This window comes from Apiospora hydei (genome assembly GCF_038363865.1).
Source record: "Apiospora hydei strain CBS 114990 chromosome Unknown utg000005l_segment0_segment0, whole genome shotgun sequence".
Taxonomy (NCBI): Eukaryota; Fungi; Ascomycota; class Sordariomycetes; order Amphisphaeriales; family Apiosporaceae; genus Apiospora; species Apiospora hydei.
This window is the reverse complement of record NW_027117364.1, coordinates 2,989,839-3,017,106: the sequence shown is the minus strand read 5'-3', so window position 1 is coordinate 3,017,106 and position 27,268 is coordinate 2,989,839. Positions and strand designations below refer to the sequence as shown.

At 52.4% G+C, this 27,268-nt stretch overlaps 8 protein-coding genes across 8 annotated transcripts; 7 read left to right on the top strand and 1 right to left on the bottom strand.

Annotated features, from left to right (window-relative positions):
* Positions 1–175: 175 nt before the first annotated feature.
* Positions 176–3,199, bottom strand: PG997_006389 (uncharacterized protein; the record flags this gene model as incomplete). Its single annotated transcript, XM_066810704.1, has 5 exons — positions 176–1,270; positions 1,321–2,355; positions 2,419–2,730; positions 2,786–3,112; positions 3,170–3,199. 5 exons carry the CDS (start codon positions 3,197–3,199, stop codon positions 176–178), a joined length of 2,799 nt encoding a protein of 932 aa, XP_066669627.1.
* A 1,547-nt stretch (positions 3,200–4,746) lies between these two features.
* PG997_006388 (palmitoyltransferase SWF1) lies at positions 4,747–5,595 on the top strand (the record flags this gene model as incomplete). Its single annotated transcript, XM_066810703.1, has 1 exon — positions 4,747–5,595. The coding sequence occupies one exon, from the start codon at positions 4,747–4,749 to the stop codon at positions 5,593–5,595; it is 849 nt and encodes a 282-aa protein (XP_066669626.1).
* Positions 5,596–6,915: 1,320 nt separating this feature from the next.
* Positions 6,916–7,566, top strand: PG997_006387 (uncharacterized protein; the record flags this gene model as incomplete). Its single annotated transcript, XM_066810702.1, has 1 exon — positions 6,916–7,566. The coding sequence occupies one exon, from the start codon at positions 6,916–6,918 to the stop codon at positions 7,564–7,566; it is 651 nt and encodes a 216-aa protein (XP_066669625.1).
* A 676-nt stretch (positions 7,567–8,242) lies between these two features.
* PG997_006386 (dipeptidyl-peptidase 3) lies at positions 8,243–9,846 on the top strand (the record flags this gene model as incomplete). The annotated part of the gene is made up of 5 exons (XM_066810701.1): positions 8,243–8,338; positions 8,395–8,595; positions 8,650–9,430; positions 9,482–9,531; positions 9,592–9,846. 5 exons carry the CDS (start codon positions 8,243–8,245, stop codon positions 9,844–9,846), a joined length of 1,383 nt encoding a protein of 460 aa, XP_066669624.1.
* Positions 9,847–9,959: 113 nt separating this feature from the next.
* Positions 9,960–10,682, top strand: PG997_006385 (dipeptidyl peptidase III; the record flags this gene model as incomplete). The annotated part of the gene is made up of 4 exons (XM_066810700.1): positions 9,960–10,026; positions 10,081–10,154; positions 10,207–10,230; positions 10,296–10,682. 4 exons carry the CDS (start codon positions 9,960–9,962, stop codon positions 10,680–10,682), a joined length of 552 nt encoding a protein of 183 aa, XP_066669623.1.
* Positions 10,683–11,344: 662 nt separating this feature from the next.
* Positions 11,345–12,175, top strand: PG997_006384 (uncharacterized protein; the record flags this gene model as incomplete). Its single annotated transcript, XM_066810699.1, has 1 exon — positions 11,345–12,175. The coding sequence occupies one exon, from the start codon at positions 11,345–11,347 to the stop codon at positions 12,173–12,175; it is 831 nt and encodes a 276-aa protein (XP_066669622.1).
* Positions 12,176–21,544: 9,369 nt separating this feature from the next.
* PG997_006383 (uncharacterized protein) lies at positions 21,545–22,270 on the top strand (the record flags this gene model as incomplete). Its single annotated transcript, XM_066810698.1, has 1 exon — positions 21,545–22,270. One exon carries the CDS (start codon positions 21,545–21,547, stop codon positions 22,268–22,270), a length of 726 nt encoding a protein of 241 aa, XP_066669621.1.
* A 10-nt stretch (positions 22,271–22,280) lies between these two features.
* Positions 22,281–22,742, top strand: PG997_006382 (Vegetative cell wall protein gp1; the record flags this gene model as incomplete). The annotated part of the gene is made up of 1 exon (XM_066810697.1): positions 22,281–22,742. The coding sequence occupies one exon, from the start codon at positions 22,281–22,283 to the stop codon at positions 22,740–22,742; it is 462 nt and encodes a 153-aa protein (XP_066669620.1).
* Positions 22,743–27,268: the final 4,526 nt, after the last annotated feature.

The following is a 27,268-nucleotide window of genomic DNA, read 5'->3' as shown; positions in this document are numbered from 1 at the left end:
ACTTTTCACAGCCTGAGAAAAGAACGGGTATCAAATCAACCTAGTTATATCCTGCTGTGATTACCAAACAGCAAACTCGAACAATAACTCCACCAAACAATAACAAGGGGGTATCAAGCATACTCCATCCATACATCCATGCGTACACGTAACACTCAAGTATCCCAAAACGCACTTATTCCATCTCTTCCCACCCTAGACGCTTCTTATCCTCATACCATATCTTGCGTAGCTCCATATGCGCTTCGCCATGTTTGGTCATCAGGTGATCCTTGAACTTCCCCATCTTCCTTGCCTGCTTTTCGTCCGAGGTGTCACCCGCAGCTTCGTATTCTAGCAGGGATTGCAACTTCATGTCGTCTTTGGCAGTCCAGACGCCCTCGATATTGGTCGGGAGCGGCTCGCCCTTCTTGAGACCCTCGATGATTATGTTGACCAGGGCCTTCTGCCACGACGTGGCCTCCTGGGCGCGTCGCGCAACGGATGGCGGGTAGCCCAGCGATACCAAGTAGTCTATCCTCCTGTTGAGCCTGGCAAGTTGAGAGGCGACGGGGTCGTCTTTTGCAGAGGACGCGGGTGGCTTTGGGGCGGTACCGGCTGGCGTTGCTGGTGGAAGCGCTTTTGGATTGCGAGAGGAAGATGGCGGCAGTTTGGCTGGTTTCGAAGATGGTTTCGACGATGAAGGGAACGAAGGAGGCGGTGGACGAGACTCTGCAGGGCGCGATACTGATTGGCGTTGCGGCTTCGGTTGGGGCGCAACTATAGGTTTTTTCTGCGGCGAACCAGCCGAAATTCGTCGAAGCTGCTTCTGATGCTGTTCCTTCTCCAAATCGGCCAAGATGGGGTTCTTGCCCTTTCCGAAGCGCTCCTTGGGTGTCGGTTTGTCATGCTCGTCGTCAGGACTATCGACGAAAGGCGGCTTGCCAGCCTTCCGCTTCGGCGTTGGTGTGCTGGGTCTCGCCAATTCGCGATTGGGCGGCTTGATAGGCGATGATCCAGGTTCGGATTCATGATGTAGTTGTTGTGAGGCTGTGACAGTAACCTGTGATTCTCCCTGGACATCGTCCATCTCCGTATCGAAGTCGATATTCTGTGTCTCTGGGTCATATCGGAAGGCTTGGGTTTCGGGATCATATCGGAAGTCTTGTGTCTCAGGCTCAACCATGCGCATCTTTGGGTGCACTGTTGCGCCGTCGGCGACCGTTCGGTCACCATTGTCTGGAACACCCTGGCCCTTCTGGGCGTTTTGCCGTGCCCGCGAAGACAATGACTTAGGGAGTGTCGTCATTCTCAGGTCACTGGGGAGACAGCTGCACTGACGGGCCGGCGTAGATGGGCTGTGCCGTTCTTGGTGTCCGGGGTTGAGGGGATCTCGCTGTCTCTATCGAACCTTTGTCGCTTGCCAGACGAGTCCGGATATCTCAGATCTGACAACAGGGCGGCTTCGTGTGTGCGCTTTAGTGAGGGCTGTTTTGGAGGCGAAGAGTTGAATTGTTCTTCCGAGTTCCTGTCAAATGCATCACTGACGCCAATTACAGCCGTTGTCTCATCTGGCACGTCTTCGTCCGTTTCTGAGTCATCGCTCTCATCATTTTCCCATTCGGCCAAGCTCTCCTCAAATTCGGCCAAATGGTTCTCGTAAATCTCACGGATGTCGTCCTCAACACCTTCATGCTCAATCCAGTTGTAACCGAGGTTTTCCGCGATTTGCTGCCAGTCGCGTTCGGCACGGTCGAGCTTTTGAGAGACGGCACTCTGCCACAAGTCCCAGAGGTCAAAGGACTGATTTCGCACAGTTGGCCAGAAATTTGGTCGGATGTGAGTAAAACGTTGGACAAAGTCTTGATAAACAGGGTAAAACTCCTCTTTGGATTGAAGCAAAGTCCCAGTATAATTCGCTTTGGCTGGCGATGCTTTGCCATTGTTCGTAGCAACTGGAGTATGCACGTCTTGATGTCGTTCTTCTTCGTTCTCTTCGTTCAGTTGCTGATCAACCTCCACTTGGGTCTCCATCTTTTTGAGGTTCCGTGGTGATCTCCCAATATGACCTGGGGAGTCTGGAGCTGGGACATCTTGATGTTGCGTTAAGTTGTGTGAATTGCCGCGTCTGGACGACTCTGGCTTCTCCAACGTTATATTTGGCACTCCCTCCACAGGCTTTGAGTTCACCTTTGGCCTCTGTAAGGACGGTTCTGGTCGTTCATTCCTAGTGCTTTGGATAGCATTAGTCTTACTCCTGCTGATCCTTGCCTGCGGTACTTCTTCTTCTTCGTTCTCATTCTTGTCATCCTCAAAGGATGGCCTGAGATACTTGATCCAGCGATCTCGGTATGCCTGGTACGTATGCTCAGGATGCTGGGGGTCTGTCAGTACGATTGGATTCAGATGAAGTAGAGAGAGAGAGAGAGAGCCACTGACCTCATCTGCATATTCTTGGAAGACCTTGTTACCTCGGTCATGTCCGGTATTTGCAGTGCGCTCTAGAACGTATTGTGTGAGTTCTCTGTCTTCCTCTGCAGTGAACTTTACTCTAGATTTCCTCTCTTGCTTGACCGGGCTTGGAGTAGGCTGTGGCCGCGATGATGCGGAAGTACGCTGGAGACTAGCCGTTGGCTCAGGCTCTACTGCATCTTGAGCTTCTGGTTCTTCGCCGGGTACATCCGGTCGAGGTTTCATAGACACCTTCTTGACCCAGCGATCCCTCCAAGACTGGAATGTGTGTCGAGGATTCTGGTGCATGTCATCAGCTTGCGCACGCGCGTTGTCATAGATGGGGCAGACGAACCTTTATTGCCAACTCTTGGTAGATCTTGTTGCCAAGAATGGATTCACCCTGTCGTTCACGCCTCAAAACCCATTGCATGAGTATGCGGTCATCTTCCTCGGTGAAAGGAGTTCTGGTAGATTTGCCAGGCGCAGACGGGCCCGCACGTGGCTGTTCTTCAGGTTTGCCGCCAATCAGGTAGTCATCAGCATCGAGTAACTTTCCTTTCTTAACCGAGTCTTCAATCCACTTCCAAGAGTATGAGCCTTGTGGTGAATCTTTCCTTACATGATCGGCAATCATGTAGTCGGCATTCTTCTCCAGGGCAACTATTTGGCCACCATTATTCTGGGGAAACGTTAGCGTTGACTGGGCCAGGAACAAGAAGTAGCGTCGAGGATATACCTTGATGTGATTGATCCATGTACGGCGCATCGGCGTACGTTGAGCAAGCCAAAACTTGTGGCCTTGGAATAAAGTCCCCCCTTCACCTGCCTCATCCCCCCGTGTAGACGATAGGAGCCGACATCTGCTATCACTAACCCAGAAACCAGGGCTGGGCTAATGCGATGCAAAGAAAGCGCGTCGATCCCGATGTGTTGGCGAAGGTTGTGTTTGTGTGTCAAATTTCCAGATTTTCGTGGTTTCATTCCAGGATGGTAGATTGATGCCTTTGTCACACAGGTGGATGCAGACGCGAAGGTCTGTTGTCGGTGTTGCAGGAGAAGAAGGCAAAGTTGGGGTAATTTGGACAGAGTGCATCAGAGTAGATTTAAGATTCCACGCCGGCCTCACAAAGCTCCGCGCGAGGGACCAAAGTACTTTCTATACACCTGAAATGCGTTGTTGCAGTTGGGCAAAGAAGATTCTAGGAAGATCCATTTGGGAGTTTGCCTTCGCATGCCTCGTTGCATCCCTTTTGAGCAGCCCAGGGCATGTATGTATCTTGGCATCAATCACCTAAGGGTCTTGTGAGAGTGTGGGACGTCTGGATGGCGACGCGTGATGCCAGATCGCGTGCACGCTCACGTTCGCACGTGGCAGAGCCCAGTGATGGATGGAATTGATTGATTGATTGTACCTACAGTGGGTGGGCTGTACCTGCGTAGTGGTTGACCAAGCGGCACAGCCACAGCCTGCAGCCTTACAAGCCATCGCTTCAGGCCAGGTACGCTATTTCGAGCCGCCTAATCCGGATGACACTTCCGCTACACCATCATCAATCACCATTCGACAAAGCCTGACAGGCGCGACAGGCTGCCCTTGAGCTGATGACGATCGGTTGCCCAGGGCTGAATCTGGATATCTCATTCTTGTTGAAAGTGCATGATCAAGCAATGAGTCCTGCTGGCCAGTGATTATACCGCACTATCAGCAGTCGAGGACAGCGCTATACGACCCCTGTCTCAAATGGAGATCGATCTTTTCTTCTCCAACCTATGATCAGTGATATCGACTTCCTGTGATTGGCGCCAACAAAATAACTAAAGATCCTCAATTACTGGCAAAGTCTAGGGTCTTCATTCATAATGGGTGTCATCGCGAACATCGCCGCAGTGGTTCTCACGATCTCCTTTCTGACATTTGTCGCATTTTTTCGGTCGGTTGCCGGCATTGCGGTAAGTGCCTATCTAGTCCCAGCATCGGTCGACATTGTCCTTGTCGGAGACGACCAGCGACCTGCTCGTGATGATTGGCCGGCCCAGGCAAGTGCAGTTGCTGACTGAAAAAACAGTCGCACGCCAGTGGCATGGCTCCATCGGGCTTTGATGGTACATCTACCCAATGCCTTTCTGTTCTTGGATAGGCGTTTTGCGTCGGGGCGAGTTTCGTCATCCCTCTCGAGATTCGGCCACGCGGCATTCTACGGCCGCCATCCTACTGTCTTGATATTCTTTATACTACTGCTGTCTGTCGGCGAGTATATGTATCTCCCAGGGGCATGGCCACAACTGCCTACCGTCCACAAGGTATTCGGTGCGATGTCCATCGTTGCGCCATACTGGTTCCTTTATCTCTCGGCCTTCCGAGACGCCGGCGTCATTACCCCGGCCAACCACGCCCATTACATGAGCCAGTATCCCTATGACTTCGCAATCTTCCATCCGGGACACGTCTGTCGCACCTGCAATATCCTCAAGCCGCCACGTTCCAAGCACTGCGCCGTCTGCAACCGGTGTGTGGCCAAGATGGATCATCATTGCGTCTTCATCAACAACTGTGTGGGGTACGGAAACCAAGCCTACTTCATTCTCCTGCTCCTTTCGACGGCGATCCTGACGTCCTACGGAGCATACCTCGGTCTTGGCTTGGTCTCTGCCAACGTCCGGACTCGTCATCCAAACTGGCACCTTTGGAAGCCCGGTTCCTTCACTTGGCATGACTATCTCATATTATTGACCTTTGGTATCCAGGATGACGTCGGTATGGGCTCTGTCACCATGCTGGCGCTCTTGACGACTCCGCTGGTTTGGGGCTTGCTCAGTTACCATTTCTACCTGATTTACTGTGGAACAACCACGAATGAGTCCATGAAATGGCAAGACTGGAAGGCAGAGATGGATGACGGGTTCGCCTTCAAGCGTCCGATAGACCCACGAACGCGCCAACGCAATCCTAACCACGAGCCGAGCTGGACACGATGGCCAGTCGAGAGCGTGCAGGCGCTTGTCAGAACAGAAGATGGCACTCCGCCTAGTATCACAAGCGGCCCCGGGACTGGCGAATGGGAGCGCGTATGGCACCTCAGGGACGTTGAGAACCTGTACGACCTTGGTTTCTGGGATAACCTTGTGGACGTCTTCGTGCCTGGGCACTCTTTTTCGGGGTGAAGTCAGTACAGACCTGGAAAGAGGCCGGAGAACCACCAAGCATAGGGATGCTGCTGGCTTGGGGAGGGTGGTGGATGCCGCTACCTGAGACGCAGAAAGTCGCACGCTTGCTGAATACTGGATGTCGATCTGCAGACTCATTGATGTTGGTTGGCACAGGTAGACCAGATCGCTCAATCACCAGATAAGCGAAGGTCGTTACACCTGTGTATATATATGTATATATAGTAGAACAGACAATTGCAGTCTTCGGCATACGCATTCAACTAGCTACTCACACTTGCCGAACAATCCTTCCACGATCCTGACAGATAGCAGTGGCAGGATATTGAAGCGTTTTGATGGCGTCATCCGATTTCGAAGAGTGATCTCCAATGCCAATTTCCTCCGGAGTCCAGACGCTCCTGCGGATTGTTGTTTCAGAACGAAAATCGTCTGACAATTGCGTCGCAACTATCCGCCAAACGTTGCTCCCGCGCCACCAGTTTCATCTGATCTCGAGAATTAAGCTCAGCCACGTTTGTCCAACGACGCACCACGCAATAATTGCAATAATGCACCCTATCCCAGGACACTCATTCGCTGCGACCATTTAGGGTTATGGGGTGATCTTCCGGTCTCGCTGGTCCCTTCTGGGGACCGAGAAGCTTGAAGCTCTTATGCATGCCCGGCTATCAAGTCCACTCTGTTGCGGTATTTGCAATTGTTGCCCAGCATCGTCCGACCGGGGTTCTCGTCCCGAGTTTGAGCTCTTTTCTGTTTGGTGGAAGCCCTGCCCTTGCGTCCGATCTGATTCAGCAGAGCACACGATGATGACGAGCGATCTGCCTGCCGAGAGATTGGCTTGGAGCTCCCGTTCTGGATTTGCGCGTTTGGGATCTTCGCATCCGAGATTTCGAGGCTGTGTTATTTCCCCTTAGGAGGGCAGCAGCATCACAAGTTTCAACGCGCGTTTGCGACAGGTGGCATATACCAGGGAATCATGGTGTTGCTGCGCCAGAGATGGGCCGAATGCATAAGGGAATAAAGAAGCTGTCATGTCCCATCCTTCAGGCTTGTTTTCCCAAGAAGAAAACCCCTTCTTTCGCTCTTCGATTCACTGTGTACGGAGTAGTAATGTGTGCATAGAATAAAGCCTTTTCCAATCTTCTTCGTATACTCTCTCTTTCTTTCTTTCTCACACTCCTTGAAGGAAACTCGCCCTAGAGGCTACGAGTTGAGGTTTTAATACAGTTCACGGGTACAGGCTACCGCATTCGTTTCTACCGGAAGCCGGGACTTCTTTCTTTCCTTCGCCGTATATCAGATCTACATACAACCATGAAGTCCTCAATAATAACCGCCTTGGCCGTGATGGCTGTTTCGACCGAAGCTACTGTAAGTGATCGGCGCAAGCTCCGAGTCACACCTTCAACACATGCTAACTCCATCCCTCTTGCAGTTCGGAAACCAAGCCATGCACGAACGCCAAGTACGCCGGTTCTCGCCCGGCGCCCCGCCGCCCATGGGCGTCGCGGCCGTGGAGCGCAGATCGCCCGAGCCGGGAAAGCCGCTCTGGAAGCACGACGTCGTCATCATCGACCTCGGCGGCGGTGCAGGAGGCGTCGGCCCGGCCAGTTCGGCGGCGGCCGTGACCGTCACAAACAAGAACACCGTCACGACCCTGACCACGGTGACGCCGGCCGCGGGCGCCGGCGCGCTCGTCACGGCCCCGCCCGCGCTCGCGACGGGGGGCGCCGCTCCCCCTCCGTCAACGCGGGCCTCAACGCGACCACGAACGTCTTGGCGGGTGGGAGAGCGGGCGCGGGCGCGGGTACGGCTACGGGGGCGCCGATGGCTCCCACTGCACCGCCCGGGGCGTTGCCGGTTACGGCGGGCACGGCGCATGTTAGTGGCTTCGGCGAGGGTACTGCGGGAAGCGTCGCTATGCTGCTCTTGGCTGGTGTTGCCGGGGCTATGGTCATGGCATGAGGTTAGGATACGGTACTAGCTATGCTATGCTACCGACCTGGCAGAGGAGGGAGGAAGTGGAAGAAGTGAGCACGAGGTATGGACTACTTCTGTTATATTACGAATTATGTGTACAAATTGGCTGGGCTGGCTATGGGCAGGGATGACTCAAGTCGGCATGGCCCGACGGGCGTTTTTGGCATCTTTATTCAATATACCCAAGCGTGCTGGTCAATACTATTGGTTTCAAACAATAAAATATGATACTTTGGAGACCGAGGGTTCATTAGTAATTGCCAGTACCTTTTGACAAGGAAGGCATATACAATCACGCGTTTGATAACACTGGTTGTTGCTCCTACACATTAAGCATCGGCCATTAAGTCTGTACCGTCGAAGCCTTCCTCTCGTGTTCGCGAACTGTCCCATGCAGCGTCCGAGTCATTAGTTGAAGAGAAACAAACAATTATTTAGGTATTTGAGGCGGGGAGTCAAGGTGGCGTGAAGGTGGTCAGCACTGAGGTTGGACAGGAAGGCTCACCGCAGGATGTAGCAGTGACGACCCCACCTTTCCTTGTGCGTTCCCTTCCGTCGGACACATTAACAAACCACCGTAGATTCAACACGGCAAGAGCACAACTGGTTTCTCTCTTGGCCTGTTGTTCCTTGTGTTCAACTCGAGTTCGCCGTTGCCGTCATGGCGTCGCCACAGGTGTACAGACTAGAGATCGCTCATCTGTTCAATGGCCTGTCTGAACAGGAAAAGCACTACAGCCATCACATGGCAAGGTGCGTGATTCCATGGCTCTTCCGTCTGCTACGCGATCATGACTGATGGCACTGGAACAGAGCCGCTTCGTCGGGCGCCAGGATCATCTTACGACAGGTTTCCCTGAATCACTGCCTATCTTCGATTTCATCCTTGCCCTGTACCAGTCTTGCGATGGAGACTGGTCGTCAATCGTGGACGAAGGAGTCGTGACGAACCAAGATATGGCCAGTTTCCTGGAATATGCTGCCACATTTCTGTCGAATGTTGGAAATTACTACGTACGAGTGTCTTATCAACCCGGCTGGTGCAATGCAATGCTGAGATGAAGCTAGGGCTCGGGTGATCAAAAGTTCGTCCCAAGACTAAGAATGGATGCTTTGGAAGCCCTTGCGACCAGGTCCCCAAGATCGAAAGTTCTCTACGCCCAGTTCAAGGATTCAATAGTTGCCATCCCGCCTTTCTCCCTTGGCTTCCCAGGGGAAAGAGCTCAGAGTAGTTACTACCCAGGGCCGGTAGCAGTCACAAAGAACGACGCAGAGTGTATTTCCCGCTATATGGATGCACAACATATATATCCCGAAAATACACGACTGCGAAAAGCGGAGGATGGCGCACTTGAGATTCTCCAGGCCTCGGTGCTTCTAGGGGAATCTGAGCTCCAACTGGGCGACTCCCTGTCATCGCCTGTTGTGAAGTTGCTTAAAGGGGATCATGCAGCGGATCTTGAGAAGGTTTGCGAGAATCTTCAAAAAGCCAATGAGTACGCCGCAAACGACACTCAACGAAGATTCCTGGCAGAGTATATTGAGAGCTTCCGCACAGGAAACTTGGAATCGTACCGTGATTCGCAGCGAACCTGGATCTCTGACCAAGGACCAAAGGTTGAAAACATATTCGGTTTCGTGGAGCCTTATCGCGATCCGTACGGTGTGCGAGCTGAGTTTGAAGCCCTTGTGGCTCTTGCAGATCCATTCGAGACGAAGCTGCTCACTCGGCTTGTGGAGCATTCTGACAAGTTCATCTGTCGTTTACCTTGGGCTATTGCGGAAAACAGCGGGAAAGGGGTGTTCGAGAAGACTCTATTTGAGCCTCCGGACTTTTCAAGCATTCACAGTATTGCAAGACGCCGGTTGCCTTGAACAAGTTGGCTAACATATATATCAGGTCTCGCCTACTGTTCGAGCATTATCGTCCCCGGAATCAATCTCCCCAACGTAATCCGATCTCTTGCTCTGATTTTCATTGTGTTGAATTGGAATCTAACACGGAGATAGTATAATGATATCCGACAAGACGTAGGGTTCAAGAATGTCATCATCGCCAACCGTATGGCTGCGGAAAGTACCGCTGCTACGTGGCCCTTCATTGACTCTGACGAACTTCCTACCTTCAGAAATCACAAGCACTCAGCGTACTACTGGTGGGTTGTACTCCATGAGCTGCTTGGTCATGGTACTGGGAAGATGATGATCGAGCAATCTACCGGCCAGTACAACTTTGATCCTGGCAACCCGCCTACGAACCCCTGACTGGTGAGCCCATTCAGTCGTGGTACAAACCTGGCCAGACATGGACAGGTCAATTCGGAGACTTAGCAACGACTGTCGACGAATGTAAAGCTGAGTTGGTAGGCGCTTACCTCATGGACGACAAGGAGCTCATGGTGCTGTTTGGATTCACGGAGATCACGGAGATTAAGGCAAGTGATGGTAGGTACCTTCGCTCCTGTTATGAAGCTATAGAAACTGAGATACATTGGGTAGTTACCTATAATCTGTACCAGCAGCTTGGGGTCGATGGTCTGCGTGGCTTGGCCAACTTCAATGTCGACAGCATGGTGAGTGTTCCCAAAAGCCCGTCAGAGGCTCTGGAACTAATGTGCCCGTCAGAAATGGGGTCAATCACACAGTCGAGTGAGTTAGCTTTACCTCAGCACTCATATTAAACTGAATAGGGATGCTCAACTAACAGAATATAGGCGCACTTCGCAATGTTGAAGTGCCTTCTCACAGAGGGCGGCGGCTGTATTGTGATCCATCATGATGCTGCGAGCCAAACGCTGCGAGTGAAAGTCGACAAGTCCAAGATAATCAGTCATGGAAAGCCAGCACTTGGCCAAATGTTGCTGCGGCTTCATGTGTATCGGTGCATTGCTGACGTGCAGGCTTGTCGAGAGTACTACGAAGACCTCTCAAGCGTTGATAGGGAATACCTGAGCTGGAGGGAAACGGTGCTGGCCAACAAGCCTCCTGCCATGCTCAACGTGCAGGCGAACACGTTCCTGAAAGATGGCGAGGTTGTTCTGAAACAGTACGCCGCGAGTGTTCAAGGTATTATCGAGAGCTGGGTTGATCGAAACGTTTGAGCTGTGGCGTCTGGTTGCGCCCGGCCGGTTTGTAAGTGTAAGTATGTAGTGGGAGGGATTTACTTACCTTAGGTACCTAGGTAATGCTACTTAGTTCAACGTCAAGACCGTTGCAGCGGTATTAACACCTCAACCCGCCTAACAAGCGCCCCCTCCCCGCATAATTGTCGTAGCGCCTAAAGCTAGATCGTCCCGTCCCCTCTCCACTGCAGCTTCAGATCTAACCTTCGAGACATCTGACATCGTCACCCTCCCAGATCTCCAGGCTCACGTGTCTACAATCATTACTGACCGGTATTTGAAGCCTGGAAAAATATGAGAGTGTGCAAGTACCTCTCTCTCTCATATACTGAACCAAATGGGTCAAGATCTTGGTGTGGGGAAACCCCATCGTGGAGTGAACAGAAAACGCCAGGGACCAGGGCAATAAGATCTTGGCAAAATTTATCGATAGCTGCCATTACGTGTCGATCCGCGACAGAACGGCAAACCGGCAACTTCCAGATTTCGAGTCGGGCTTGACAAGACTACGGGTCTCTCCTTGCCGGCCATGCTATCCCTATTCCGCCTTCATCTTGGCCTAATTGGCATTTCTCTGAAGGTTTTACCAACCATACCGTACCAAACCTAGCAACACCCAAGAATACGGCAATTTCATCACCATGCAGTTCGGCCCAACCCTGGGCGAGGCATGCGCCACGTTCGCCATCACCAATATCGACGACCTCTTCGTGCTCATCACCTTCTTCGCCGAGGCCACCACCAGCCGGACCATCTCGCCCCTCAAGATCGTCCTGGGCCAGTACGCCGGCTTCACCGTCATCGTCGCTATCAGCATGATCGGCTTCGCCGTCTCGCTCGTCCTGCCCCCGGAGCCCATTGGATTCCTCGGCCTCTTGCCCATCCTCCTCGGCATCTGGAAGTTCACCAACCTGTTCCTCCTGGAAACCGAGGAGCCGACCGAAGTCACCACCGCCGCCGCCGTCAAGGGGGTGATCAAAGTCGCCCTCGTCACGCTCATGAATGGCGGTGACAATATCGGCACCTATATCCCCCTGTTCTCCCAGGTCGAGCGGTCCGCCATCGCTGTGTACGTGGTCACGTACTACATCCTGCTGGGCTTGCTGTGCCTAGCCGCATGGCTGGTAATGAGGCAGAAGCACATCCTCGCCTTGGTCCAGAAATACGTGGACTACGTGATCCCCTTGCTATACACCGGCCTAGGCATCTTCATCATCGTCAAGTCGGAATGCTACCCCTGGACCATCGAACAGATCAACGAATCGACCGTCTCCAACCCAGGCCAGGGCACCATGGCCGGTGTGACGACATTTATTCTCCTGGCAGCGACCTGTGCCATGGCGTGGTACACTGTTGCGAAAAGAAGGACACACGCTCCCACTCCGGAAGATACCCTTGTGACCACGACCGACTGTGCGCCCGATAGCCCTAGTGTAGTCCAGACGGCACGGCCGGCCACTAGTAACCGGTGAATTGCCTTTGTTTCTTTCTCTAGTGAGACGGGGCTCACCTGGAATTGCGGTCAACAGCCAGAGCCGGCCTCTTGGGACGGATTGGCCAAACCCCTATTACGCCCCGTGATGCCAACTAGCTTAGCCATGCTTAGACCTGCCGGGCAGATGGCAACTATGGCTCCTTTCGGAAAAGATTACCAGCGCTACTCAAAATGGATCTCGATATCAATGAAGTTTTCCTGAAACACATGCACAGCTGATCGATGGCAATCCCAACGCACCACCGGTGAAGCTTCCCTTCTGTCAAACTGGCTCACATGGGCATTGTCCCTTGGCAAAGACACTCCAGAGGAAAACATTTTATGGACGGGAATATGTGGGACAATCACCATAAGCGTAGAAATTATCCTCGGAGTAGATCCGTGTGTGTATTCTACGCTGATTATTATGCGTTATTGTCGGAAACGTATAGCACGGTGAGCTGTGCTGAGACTCGAGAAATCATAATACAGCCAGTCGGTCGTGTTTGTTTGAGATACTACGAGTTGCTAGCTGGTGTCGGTGACACAGATGGGGGTCAACAAAGGTCTGCGACTGGTATGACTGGATAAGCCTCAAGTCTTGAAGTTTGGGTTAAGCGAGCAGACCATGTTATTAGCAGCTCACTGTTATTTAGACTATGCAGTTTGAGGCTGGATGGCCAATAGGGTGAAGGGAGTAGTCATGCGCATAGTGTATGATGAACAGGTTACCCAACCCCGTTCCAATTCTTACCCTCTTAGGCCTCGAACCTGGTTACCCCTGAGTGTACAACTGATGTCAGAGCTCAGTTGTATCGGATACTGGAGTACTCCTTTTCCCTGTTCGATAAAGTGGTAAATAAACATGAATGGCTCATTTTTTACAGCCACATATACTGAGAATATGCATGCACCTTATTGTTGGACTGGTAGCGCAGCATTTCCAAAAGGGGGACTGACGTTGATACTGCTCCCCGGCCGAGCCCCTTATGCACCGCCCCTTGGTAGACTGTCATGCTTGCCACCGCATGTATTGATCGGAGCGCAATCAGTATGAAAGTGAATACACCCACAATTGACTATCGGTTATCTCGAACCGCGCAGCTATTGAGACTGAGACAGATGAAGATATTATTCATGAGTGAGTTGCCAAAAGTAAATATCTCATAAGAAACCTGTAGGTTTCGCCTAGGCATAGAGAACGATGGTTGGTGTGAATATGTTCTTTATGCATTATACGAGCCCTCGTCGCCCCTTTGTTCCTCCCCATCTCGGCCACGACAACATCGATTTCCCCATTTCGTTTCTCATCAGGAGAACCTGACAAACCTCCTGTTCCACCCCCCCCTTCTTCTTCGTTTCCTTCCCTGAGGTTTGCAACATCTCGCCCCCAAACTTCAACTATGGAACCTGCCTGAGGTATGTGACGGTGCGAAATAGATCAACCTCAGCACAAGACCAGGTCATGTAAAAAGGGACCAGCATCGGCACGGCTCTGGCCCAACCAACAATAGACTCACAAAGTGTAGGCCTTCTGATTCACGAGCAACAGCCATAGTAATGAAAAGCGATCAACCAACCTGGCGTCACTGATTGTCTGAAGGTGTATTCTCGCAGCGATTCTTGCATTGACCACATTGCGTGACGAGGGAGCAAGCACTTAAGACAGAATGAGCCACTTCGGCGAACGATACTTTCCCTCGCAGAGTTGAGAACCGTATACCAATGTAGGTGAGTCAGACCAGATACATTCACTAGTCGGGGCGGTTTGTTGGACACATACAGGCAACGGATGGCAGTTGACTGCGTCGGAGAAAAACACCCGAATCTTGAATCGAATATGCACATTCAGTTCTACCTACTTCATACGACTGTAGCCATTAATCTACGACTCAGCTCGGCAGCAAGTGGCTCACGCCCTGGGCCTCTCTGTATGTGTGATTCCCCACCGAAGCCTCCTGCCGATACTGTGGTGATCAGTAAGATAAGACTACCAGGATATGATATGTAGCACATTTCCTTACGACTTAAAATTCTGTTAAGACCTCGTTGATGAGGAGTAAGCCGTGATTCACTGCGCGTAACTTACCGGTAAGAGGCTGGACATATCGAGTGGCCAGTAGCGAGCCACCCCGAAATCATATCTGGGTGTGCAATGCGCTCTCAGACACAAGGGCCTGGCTCCAGGATTATTCACAACCGACCACTCGCAATCCTGCGTCTCATACGGTATTACCCTCTTTGACCCCCGTCAAGTCAGAAGTCGGGCCGTCCACGAAGGAAAATGGCAACCAAACATTCGATACCAATGCGTTCTTCAGTTGGGTTGGACGGTAGAGTCATCTACTCGGGACATTCAACCAGCGTCTCCCGACACCCCACAAGCAAGCGACGACGACTCGTACTAGTTCACGCTGCTGCCTACCGGACATCGGACCAGTTCAGGCCTACGTGATCTAAGCGCGCGCACACAGAGGAGCTGATCAGAGCCAGTTGTCGCAAGGCGACGTCTGCCTTCGCTCCGTCTCACACTTTAGACGATACCGGGCGAGTGGCGCATTTTGGGGGCTCACGGGCCATCAAGCAATTGATTTGACGTTGGAAGTTCACGCATCCGTGAATGAGGCGAAAGTGAGCGGCAAGATGAGTCACACTCGCGGCGCTGAAACTGCCAATCGCCTTGACAGGGCAGCACGAACCCTCCTTCCTTCCTCTCAGAGCAAGTAAGCCGAAGAAGAAGCGTACAGTAAACGCTTTACTGTTCCGTTTGAGAATAACCACACCCCCCTGCTGCTACTTGCTCTTGGTTACACGTAGACTCATTCGAGAAAAAGAAGTCTAACGTGCTAGGCAAATTTCGGGGATATTGTTAGGAGAGGCTAGGCAGGCGATGATTGGGAGGGGCGAGGTTGCAATGGGGTAGTTAGTTGAGTTTTGAGTCACGACGAGCCCTAGTACGCGTAGGCTCGCAGCTGCGCCTGTTAGGTTACTGTTAGGTTACCACTAGATTGCGCGGATGCCGCGTCGCTGGGAACAGGGCTTGATAACACTTGAACAGGAGGTAGCGAGCCAGCGTCCGGGTGGGACGTACGGACGAGAAACAGGTGAGCACTAAACTCCGAACGTAGCAAGGGGGGCCTAAAGTCCGCGAATTGAAATTGACAACAGAAAATTGTTGATGAGTAAAATCACGAAGAGATGAAGATCCATGCACTCGGGACAAGCATAGGCAGGTCAGAAAAAAACAGAATGACGCAAGAGACCATATGGCAGGATGCATGGGGTGATGGATGGAGTGCAGATATAAATCGACGACAGCTGTCGCCCAGATGATTTGACTAATCCGCTCCGTCAATCCCCAGTCCCCCACGGAAACAGTGGGAGTGCAGTGCGTTGGTGATGCCGACGCTGACATATCGTCGAAGCACCACAAATGGCAAGCTTCGGGAAACCGAGTTGGAGGGCCATCAAGCCATGCTTTCCAGCTTTCTGGGGCCCATGCACGGGAAAGGTGGCGACTTATCCAAGATTTCACATGCCAGGGACAGGGTTACTCAGGACACTCCCAGATCGTGGCTAACTAGTGGCTAGTGGCTAGTGGGAACGTGGGAACGTGGGAACACGGACAAGAGCGGGTCCCCTTTCCCTGGCTGAGCCACACCCCGTTTTGGGCTTAGCCGCCCATGCCGTGCTTTTCTTCTTCTGCCTTTTCGTCCCAAGGCCCCCGGCGGACCGAACCCAGGCATTTGGTTCAGCGACAGTGAATGTCCAATCAGAGCCGGATCGCATCGTGAAAAGGTGAGCCCTAAAATTCTGCAATTTTTTTTAAAAAGAACCCCGCGAGCGAACCATTTGCGCGGCACGCAATTTCGCTCCCTCCCACTTATTTCGCCCATCGCATTTCGAGCAGAGTTATTGGGTATTCTACGTTTCGCATTCAGCTCGAATGCAACACAAGACGACGTAGGTTGATGGGGTCGCCTTTGGACTGCAGCAAGAAGCCATAGATCGACACCACTTTTCGTCATCTCGTCCTCTCGGCACCGTACAGTGGTAGAGTGAGGAGGCCGCCAGCGCAGTCTCCTCTTCCTGAGTTGTCCCAACCCGATCAGCACGGAAGGAGGGGCTTTCGAGAAAAATTGTTCCTCCCGCCCAAAATTCCCAGCCTGCGATTCGATATCCGTCAACCCGTCTCAAGCCCTACCGATCCTCATGACTTGTGAATTGTCCGGGCCATGCACCACTGAAACCACGAGTGCCGCTGAATTGGGTGGGCCAGGTGAGCATTTCCCGGGTGGTGGGAAGCAGCTAGCTCCGTAGCCTATCCAGTATCGAAGCGATGAAAGAAGCTATTATCAATCTTCGTGACGTGACAAAAGCCGTAATTGGTTATTGGCGACCTGTATTTTTTCCATCGGTGCGAGTGGTGTGGTCCTGAATGGCCGGCATTATAGCGGCGCATCATTTCCACCATGCCATGCCTGCCACACAAATTCGGATGTTCCTGGCCAATATTGCTCGCTACTACCCGTCACCGCAAGCCGCAAAAGCAAAGATCGAAACGCATTGCTTCCTTCTGTGCGGGAGATTTTCGCGTTTCTTTGCTTATAATGCAGATGTCGCGTTGTTTCTACACACCTACACGGGAGAGGCACTCGCTCCTTGGCCCATCAAGGGATCCCGACCGCGGCGAGATAGATACATGAGGAATTGTAGCCGTCGATAAGTTGTGCCCGTGCTATAATTGACAATTGCACGTCACGGACCTGTTCTAGCCCTTCGCGACCAGGGTCGGATCCAAGGCCCGGTTCTCAAACAGCAGGCCACGCTGGTCAAGTATGTCGGTACATAAGGCATGAACGATGTCTCTGAGTGCACCGCCATCTGCGATGCCTTATCTGTCACCATGGCATTATGCCAAAGGCAAAGAGTCGGTGAGTGCAACGGACGGCGACTGGAGGATGGGACACCTCGAGCCTGTAGCAAGATTGTCTGATGATATTCACTATTTTTGGTGCTTGTTTTTGTTGACAAAGCCGCACAAGCGGAGCTGACTGTCGTTACGGCGAAATTGACTGGTGCAGAGGGTTGTTTAGCGGCCCCCGTTACGAGGAGTCCTGTGGCTCTGGCAATTGGCATGGCCGTGAAAGGCGGCGAGCATCCCCAACGCCCCCAATCGGAATCGGGAGCTGCTGCAACGAGACCTTGCTAGGGCTTCCCTTTGCACCAGACACCGACCACTCAAACCGCGGCAATGCTTCTGATCCACGCCTGTTGGGCAGCATGGCATAACCGTACATGGTGACATTTTTTTCTTTCCCTCCTCCCCTCCAATGACTCACTGTTGTTGAGGCGAAGAGGACACCGACCGGGTCCTGCACGCGAAGGAAGGCGGGCGGACGACGCGAAAGCATCAACCACCCCAGCATCGTAATATTCGTATACAGGAGAGATGAAAAGGGATGTTCGAGAAAAAAATTTTCAGATTAAAATGAACAGGTGGATGAGGGCGTGCCGCACCGACGGAACTAAACGTGAGCGGTGCAAGGGGGCCCCTGGGGCCGGGGGAGTCCTGCCGCCCAAGGTGAAGGAGGAAGGTGTGCAGAAGTGTCTGTTGATGCTCCACTTGCAAAGCGACAGGCCAGGTTCGCAGTGGACGCTACGGAATGCGTGGTTGCATGGATTGCACGGCACTGCATCGACCCGTAGCAGTGGGCGTAGGAAAAATCGCATCGTGAGGTGCAGCGTTGCAGGAGGATCTAGCATACTGCCGACAGTCCAGCCTGTACTGTACGGGGCATATCAGCGCCATGCCAGAACATAGCGGTGCAATGAGGTTGAAGCGCTGGACCGCTGTGGCGGCCTCCAGGTGCGCTACGGGAACCATGTCACAAGGAGACAAGCGTAAAGGGTCTCCCATAGCCGCACTCTGCATTAGTTAATTCCCGATCTATGGGGGATATCATGGCCCTGCTGTGTTATTATGACCTACATACCTCATCTGGGTGGGCTCGGGCAAATAAACAATGATGCAGAGCTCATCGGTGACGAATGAAAACTGTGATTGATCTTCGGTTAGGGAGCTTGAGAGTGACGTAAATAATTGGTGGTCGCTGCTGTTCATTCTTCCAGGCGTTGCCGAACCGAGGAAGATGAAGAGCCCCCCAATCTGGAGTGATTCCATGCCCAGAGGTCGATACCAAGCAAGACCGATATGAGGCCGCGGCTGATGGCGAGGACCTCGAACGATTCTAGTCAGATCCCTCAGGCCTACCTAACGTTTTGGCCGACTGGCTGGCCGTGGAGAGTGAGTACCTGCCTCCTGCTGAGCAATAGCCGGCTCGTGTTGTGCGACGGCAGGTATGCAGTCAGCGGCAGCCCGTAATAGATACATTGATGTGCCTATGTTGGTGTCCTACGAGGGTTGTGTTGCAGTTGCAGCACTCAACGAGTATTACATCAGCTTGTATCCCGACAAGCAACCCTTGGAAGCCAACGCCAACATTGGACGTGGAGCCCGTTAGAGTGGGAGATCTGGACACTGATCCTTCAGGTCAATGCAAGACATCCATGGATGGCTGGATGGAGTTCGCCGATATCAGTTTGACCTGAAGTGGGATCGAATCACCCAAAATGGTTGCTTTCATGAATTGATGGGTATGCACTGGATTACCCCGCAGATGCAGGTGCGGATGACCGTCTACTACCTACCGTGACAGACGACGAACCATGCCCGCCTAGCATGTTCGCCAGGCTAAATCCTAAAATGTTGGCGCACCCCGAGAATGGTCAATGTGTGCTGTCATCGCCAGCCAGAGCCGCAGATAGTACCTGCTATATACCTCATTTGTTCACGTAGAGATGCCGAGCAATATATCTTAGCCTGTGATGAGTGAAGGCTCGATGATTCACAGTTGGACGTGAACCGCCAGTGTTATAGCCTGGGAGGTTGGTGCGAGGGTGTGATCCTGAGCCGAACCTGAGCACGCTCGAATTCCATTCGGCGCTTCAAGGCTGTTGAACACATGGGCCTCAGCGAATAGAGAGAGGTGCAAGCCTGAGCTGGGATCCTACAGGGCTGGTGTGGGCTGCTATCTTGATCTTGATGGTGGTCATCCCTCCCCTCTCTTTGGTGGGCGTTGATGGTGATGGTGGGTTGTGACGGTGATAAGCGGTACAATGTAAGAAGCAACGGCGGGGGTGGCACCGCTTACTGCCTTTACTCCTCCTACCTGGGTATTTCTTACCACATCTATCCCAACTTCCTTTTCCCGTTTGCGTGGCGGGAATAGGACCGGGAAGATTCGCCCAGACAAGGGGACCTACATATACTGATCCCACCCGCTCTTGGTTTCCTGTCCTAATGCCGTCAGTTGGCTCCTGATGCACGATTCCCCGCCTCCTTCATCCTCGCAAGCTTGCAAGGTTGGTGGCATTTCTATTCGAAACGAAATCACTGAAGGAAACTGGTTCTTCCGGCCACCTGACTATTCGCATCTCCCGCTGGCGTACAAACCTAATACACCAAGACCAAGGCAAAGGAAGCACGACTGTTTGACCGGCCCGTGTCGCGATCCTTCAGCTTGATTACCCTGCCCAGCCATCTCTTTCTAGTCACTGGACACGGGGTTTGCTTTCTCGGGACAGCCACGAAACCAACAACAACAATACCACCCATCGTCTCTTGACACAGGGTATTCTCAGCACAGCAAGCGCGCAGACATTCAGGCGAGCAAGCAAGCCAATATCCACTTGTCGGCAGATTCATCGTCAGCTCCATTTGTTGACATTGAACAACTGCATCCACCTTGGCCCCATTACTTGGCCGGTCGTCCTTTCGGTTGGGACTGCCGCTCCCAACGGCCTCTCGTATCCGCCATCCCCGGACTTCCCTTGCTAGGTACCTCGACTGTCAGCATCGCATCCTCACTTGCCGCCGGCGCTTCATTGAATGATCCCACGGCAGCTTCGCACTTTTCTTATCATTGTGGCTCCCAGGTTCACGGACGGAAGAAAATTTTTCTACTAGTAACGGGCGGCCTGGTTTCTTCTGCTCTGCCTGGTGGGACCAAGGTGTCTGGCATCGTATCCGTTTGGCGCAACATCATTTCGGTTAGACCCCAGGGCAATCTTCCAGCAGGGAGTTAATGTTCTAGCATCCTGGGCGTTACCAAAAGACCCCAGCATCGGACCTTCGACCGTGTCATGGTGCCAGGGATACCAATTTCGATCCTCGGTGGCCACGCTATGGAGAATTGACGATACTGCTGAAAAGACAAGGAAAACAACCTACAGATACCTAGTTGAGTGACGACGGCCGGGGGCTGTATTGCTCGTCGCAATTCCAATTCGGCCGCTTTGGGCCCCGATATTCGCGGCAAATACGGGAATTGGGAGTCACCACATTGATTGAGTTCTGGATCCTTCCATTTGAAGCCTGGCTTGTGGTGAAGCCAGCAACAGCGCAGCAAAAGATCGGCAGTGAGCTGATTTGGCTGGAGGCGTATCTGGATTTTTTTTTTATCTGAGCAACCCGAAGACATCATATCACAGCGCTGCTTCTCTTCAGTGGATGGAGAGGCCAGAGCAGCGAGACAGAAAGTCAGTGCAGTGCGGATTGCTCCGCGCGACTGTGTGGCTGTGAGGAAGTACAGGGGGTGTGACTAATATCGCGGTCGGCCCCTTCTCGACTCTCCCCAAAAAACACCCCCCTCCATTACGGGTCCAAGTACCTCAGTCATTTTAGGCCGGCTAGGCCCCCTGGCCGTTCTACGGGTCCTTACAAGTATCCCTGTTTTGGACCTGTGCTGGCATCCCCTTGCTAGAAGCCCAACCCGCCTGCGCTCTCATTCTTCGGGGACACAGCACACAATATTATTAAAAGCCTTCACCTAGCCCAACCACCGCGAAATTTTGCCTTCCCTTTTCTCCTCGAACTGTTGGCTTTTCGCCATATGACTCTACCCATCGAAACTTTTAACGCTCGCACCCGATTTCCAATCACATCACTCTCCCACCTGGACCCAGCAGCGTCCAGCAATTTCGAGCACTCACTATCAAAGTCGTTACTTGGACGACTTTGGTGCCCAATATTCTCCTCGGGGGATATCAACATCACATCTTGACATGTACTCCGAAAGAAGACGGTTTCACTCTCCTCTTCCTACCGACCACATACCAAGGTGACGGGTTGTCACTCCCTCCAGCGTCACGACACAAGCGCTACTCTGAATTGAAAAACATTCACACCCACAAAAACACCTCATCATCATCGTCGGCGGCAGAGTTCGCAAGGGGACGCTTCGCAAGCCTGGATCGGGTTCACGAATAACCGGGTGTCAGCGGGACATTGCAAGAGTTTAGGACGATGAGTTACGGATCCCCCCTCTACGGGTCCACACCCCACCCGGCGGACTACTACAGCTACAGTGGTAGTCCGTCGCCGACGCCTTCGCCGCGGCACAACTTCTACTATGCGCAACCGTCAACACCCCAGCGACCGCAGACTCGGGCTCACTTCCGCAACGGCAGCAGCGGCCAGAACGACTACAGAGCTACCTTTTCGCCCCGCTACAAGAGTACGGGTGAATATGCCACTGGCCCTGGTCTCAACGTGAGTTCGCGAAAGCAAAGTTTCTCAAAGGGGTCGAATCTTCCACCGAAGCGCGAGCGCCGCAGTTCTTACTCCTATTACCGGACCTCTCATGGGGACTCCGACGAGGACGAGATCTTCGAGGTCGACGGCGTTACCTATGTTTTGCCAGCGCAGTCGAGGAGTCGAAGGCATCAAGATTATTATTACAATGCTGCTGGCGGACATGGCACTGATTACTACTACTACAAGCAGGGTCCCGTTTATGAGAAAGAGAGGACAGCATACTATGAGGATCCAGTGCAGCGCTCGGCAACCAGGCTAGGTAGCCACGCGCGCCGCGCGTCCGCCAATGTTCCCCCGCCGCGGTCTTCCACGGCGCGCCCCCTCAAGCTCACACGCCAAGAAGGTCCCGCCGACCACGGCCAAGGCTACCGAGGAGGACGCGAGGAGACACCGCATCCCTGCCGGCTACTCCTTGAAGAACTGGGACCCTACTGAGGAGCCCATCATGCTGCTCGGAAGCGTCTTTGATTCCAATTCCTTGGGCAAGTGGATCTACGACTGGACTGTCCATGTCCATGGACCTGGTACCCCCTTATCGGAAATGGCCGGCGAGCTATGGCTTCTTCTCATCCAGATCTCCGGAAAAGTGAAGCGTTCCGAGGAGTGTGTGCCCAAGATCCGTACCCAGGAAAACCGGGAGATGGTTGAGGACTTCATTGAATCCGGCGAGCGCCTAACTGACAAGCTCCGCGTCCTGTTGAAGCGATGTGAGGCTCCTATGCTCAAGGTCAACAAGCGCAAGGATGCCTCCCAGCTCGGCAAGAACGCCGGTATTGAATTCGTTGAGACCCTCTTTGGACGTGAGCGCGAGCTTGAAAAGACGGAGCGCTACATGCAGTCAGTGCGCCTCTGGAACCTGCGGTTCGATGCCAACTGCGAGGTGATCCTCCGGAAGCCCACCATGTGAAGAGGTCCAAGGATTATGCCACTGGTTTTCTTTCTACCTTGTCTACTCCATGGAATCTCCCACATCCGGACTGGACACCCTATTATCACACGACACACTACACTATACTACACCACGAAACACCAAAAGAGATGGATCTACATCCATCCTGTACGATAGATTGGCGACCCGTTTTCCCGTTTTCCGGAGTCCGGATTGGTTCATCGCATCATACAAGGGGACCTTCCTTTCTTTCCATTGGGGGGACATTCTCTTTATTATTTACTACGACCTACAGACGCTACTAGGGCAACCTACGCATGCATGAAGGGGGATGAAGGGCCTGGTCTTTCCTGTTATCTCAATGATACCCCAGCGAGAAGGAGCGCTATTGCTTTTTTTACTACTATTATTACCCGGACCGTACCGCCTCGACGACGGCCAGCCACCAGAATGATTTGACGGGATTATGGGACCCGAATCACGGCACACAAAAAGTTGGAACTTAATTAGTTGGGATTTGTTTTCGGAATGTTCTAGGAGGTTGATTTCAGCAGGCGATGATACACATCGACCGCAGCTACACTGTATTAATTGGTATTGGTATTGGTATTGCAGGGCCTATCGGACACGAGGTAGTCTCCACCACAGAGGACGACGAGCAGGCTCTTTGGGATGGATGCGAATTTGTTTGGATTTTTTAGCGACTCGATTTGGCGTTCTGTCGGCCACAGATGGCTTATAGATTTGAGGGCTCGCCTTCGTATCGACATGGGATTGCTTGGTTTAAGCGGGCTGGATATACCCTTCGTTTTATCTTTTTTCTCTCTTAGAAGCAAGTCAAATCGAACACACGAACTTTACAAATAATATTACTGTGCCCTCATTGTCTTTTGTCGATTGATGTTTCTAGTTTTCATTCTTGGGCGGCATGTTCTGTGTCCTCTCTGTCTAGTGTGCTCGCGAGTCCAAACAGCCGAAGTTACACAAGGTACGGGTTCAGCAAGGGAAAGCATGCGTGATGTGATGGAGAGGCAGGTAACCAGCCTGCTCAGGCATGCTGCCATGCCATGCCATGCCGCCGTACTTATTTATTACTGACGGTGCACTACTGTAGGGCTGTTACTGCGCTGTAGTTGGTAGCCTGTAAGAGGGGAAGAAGTGGATAATATCCGGGGGAGATCGTGAGTGGTGCGCGCCAAGCGTCGTTGTTTTGCTGCGGGTTTGACGGGTTCTGAGCTGTGAATTAACGGGTACCTGCAATTGTTTTTCAGTTTAGCACAACGTGCGCGCTGTGCTATCTTGGAATGCCAATGGCGTGTTGTGTACCGCAGGTCAGGATCAATCTCGTATGTAGCGTCTTTCGGAGTCGGAACCACCCAGCCATTCGTGGGTTGATTAATACGATCGATCAATTGATGGTTCCAATACGAACAATGTGCCCTGTTTGTTTGTTTTCATGATTGTATGTATTTGATTTTTGTGTCAGATATACACAAGTCCTGCCCAGCATCCGATCCTTCGTTTCGCGACCAATATTACACATCTCATTGCCAAGGTACTATGTAGCTGGTACGTAGGATGGGCGGACGGATTTGGGTGGTGGAAGAAGGAAGTGTTAGGGCATCAAATTGATCATTACACCACAACTTTGAACCGCCCAACCACAACACACCGGAATATTGCGACAAGCAGGTAGGCTGACCGGAGAGAGAAAATTCGCCATTCTCTCCCAATGGGAGCCCAATTTCTCTTCATTGATCTGCTGCTGAGCAGCAATTGCTAATCGCGCCAGGTGCCCAAGGTAGCAGTCAGTGGCTCAGTGAGTCACAATACAACCAAGTGTCCATGGCACTCTTATCGTTTGTTTCGTCTGAAGATGTGCAACGTATGTCCTTCCCGAGTTACAAGAGGAACGCGACGAAAACGTTTCGCCGAAATTTTTCGTGCTTCAGCCTCCCAGGGCAAGAGGGCTATCTTCTTCTTTTTTTCCCTTCCCTCCCTTTCCCGTGTACCCCTCTTCCTGCCGTTGATCCTTTTTCCTTCTACGAATGCAGGGGAAAAGGCGGCAATCTTTTATCTCTTTTTCTGGCGCCAGGGATTAGGGTGGCCGCACATTGGTATACACACGGTCCTACCCTTGTCTGAGCGCAAATAAAAAGAAGAAACGCCCAATGCGGCGGTTCTACGTGTGATTCGCGCCTCCGAAGAGCTAAGCCGGAGAGCGATGGATTCCCTACTGTAACGAGGCTACAAGATATGACATGATGCTGACGCCGGGGGTTTTTTTTATGTTGTTTTTTTCCTTCCAGTAGTTGACGGGTTCTTCGTCTATTCTGCGCAAGTGCGCGTAGATGGAGGTATATGTATGTGTATACCCCGGAGAGCAGGCAGTTGGCGATATACAGGGTCAGCCGATCTTCCCGCGCGTGGCTTTGACAGCAAGACAAGTTGCGCACCTCTCCAGATTGCTCTCCGGCTGTTGTCTACATTGACTCTGACAAGCATGAGGCAGTGGCCATGCCATCTTCACCTTGCCGCCAGAAACGTTTTGTGTGAAGGCTGAACGCGGCAGGGAATCTGTCAGTCGTTCAGCCTCCCGAAAGTCCGCGAATCCTTGCTGGAGGAAATTGTTTCCTCTTCGGTCAATGCCAGCGAGATAGCATGGGTCAAGCATCTATCTGTCTGTTCTATTCATGCTCACCCACTCATTATCGTCATGGATGCCTTTTCCTCGAAAAGAAAACGACGACCGAGAATCCCCCCTCCCCCATCTTCTTACTATTATTATGTCAGACACGCTCCGAAACCCCGTACACTGTGCAACTGTGGCTGGTGCTGGTTACCACCCATCCGCCCGTGATGGAGGGAGGGGTGCGATTCGAGAAGATCCGTTTGGTGTTCACATACCTCAACTGAGACCGTCTAATCTACCGTCATGGTGGGTATCGAATCGAGAACAACAGAGACTGCTTTCCTTCCTTTCATGATCCGGGTGAGCCTATCTAATCTCCTACCGTCTCCTACCGGCCGCCCTTTTCCAAGACAAACGCATGTCCTGTGCCTTGCATTACACGTTCCGCGACACAGAAAAACACAATTCCCAGGTGGCTACGCTGCAACGTCTTGAACTCTATCGCGGATATAAGAATCTGTGCTCAAGAGAAGACAAAACAAGAAAGATGCGCGGGTGCAGGTAGGAAGTAGGTACCATCGCTGCCCACTTACTTTGCGACTCGCGCGCCGGATCTGGGTCAAATCAGACATGTCACCACCGCCACTCAGCCCCCTCCTCTCCTTGATTGGATCTTGGTAATGTAGGTATGTCTGTGTGTGTAGTACTTGTATGAGGCATACGATCCCATGTGGCATCTTCGTCAGTCCTCGGGTCGCATCCAAAAAGGCCCCGACGCAGGCCGGCCAGAATAGAACTAACCGCAACAACACCTTTCTCACGGCGGCTCCAGCTTCATTCCTTCCCTTTCCGAAACCCGCGAGGCTGAGAAACTATTATACATCCAGGATCAATAATAAGTATAATCATAATACACACGGACACCATTCCATTGGAAGGTGGAGGGGATCTACCCGCAAGCCACGATGTGTGATGCCTGCACACGTGCAGGTGTTCTGGTGGGCTTAAGCGCCTGCGACCCCAAAGGAAGGCCCGGCGAGTCGAGCTGCGTTCGGCACTTCTAGGTAGCCGGTTGGGGGCTAAAAAACAGCAACGGCTTGCCTCTGAGTCTCTGACCCCTCACCTTCCTTCCCGGGATGACAAGCTTACATCTTCCATCTCATCTATCTATCTACGACTATCTCACTGTGCACCTTTGGGGTATGTGTATCCAATGGGGATCGCGGGACGGGCATCGTCGTTTGTTGTTTGCTTCTGTCCGGCCGGGTCCTTGTCTCTCTCTCACTATGACTACAACTGGTTCAGATGTCTCGGCCGGCGGGAGCAGCAAGCAAGTTATCTCACTTCACTTCACGCTTCTATTCCCCCCTCCCCCAACTAAAGTGCATGCAGTAGCGGCGCATGTAGGGTAACCTGTATTTGCTACTAAAGAAAGAAACCACGACACCAAAGTCCTGCAGGAGGCTGACCTAATATCTGCCCATCTTCGACTATTCGGGACCGTAGGCTATTGGTCCCGATACTACCCATCCCTCGTCTGTCCCACACCAACATGAATCACTGTCGAGCAAATCAGCTCCCAACTGGGGAAGCAGCCTTATGTTCATGTATTGGCCAAGCCTCTCCGTCTTATTCTATATACATCTTACGCTAGTTATGATGGCATCTGAGAGTTGGAGTTAGGAGTGGCAACTGTAGGAGGCGTATAATGTCCATGTTTCTCGGTGTCCTCCCCAGGTCGTACGGCTTATATGCATGTACCCATCTTTCGGTGACCGAAAGTACACAAGTAACGGGGATGAAATAGTCCCGTCTGACTGTCCAGTCACTTGCTGCGAAGAGTCATATATGTGTGCTTTGAGTTCGCTTGGGTCAGTCGCCGTCAAGGAATCAGTCTGTATGTTGGTTGGTT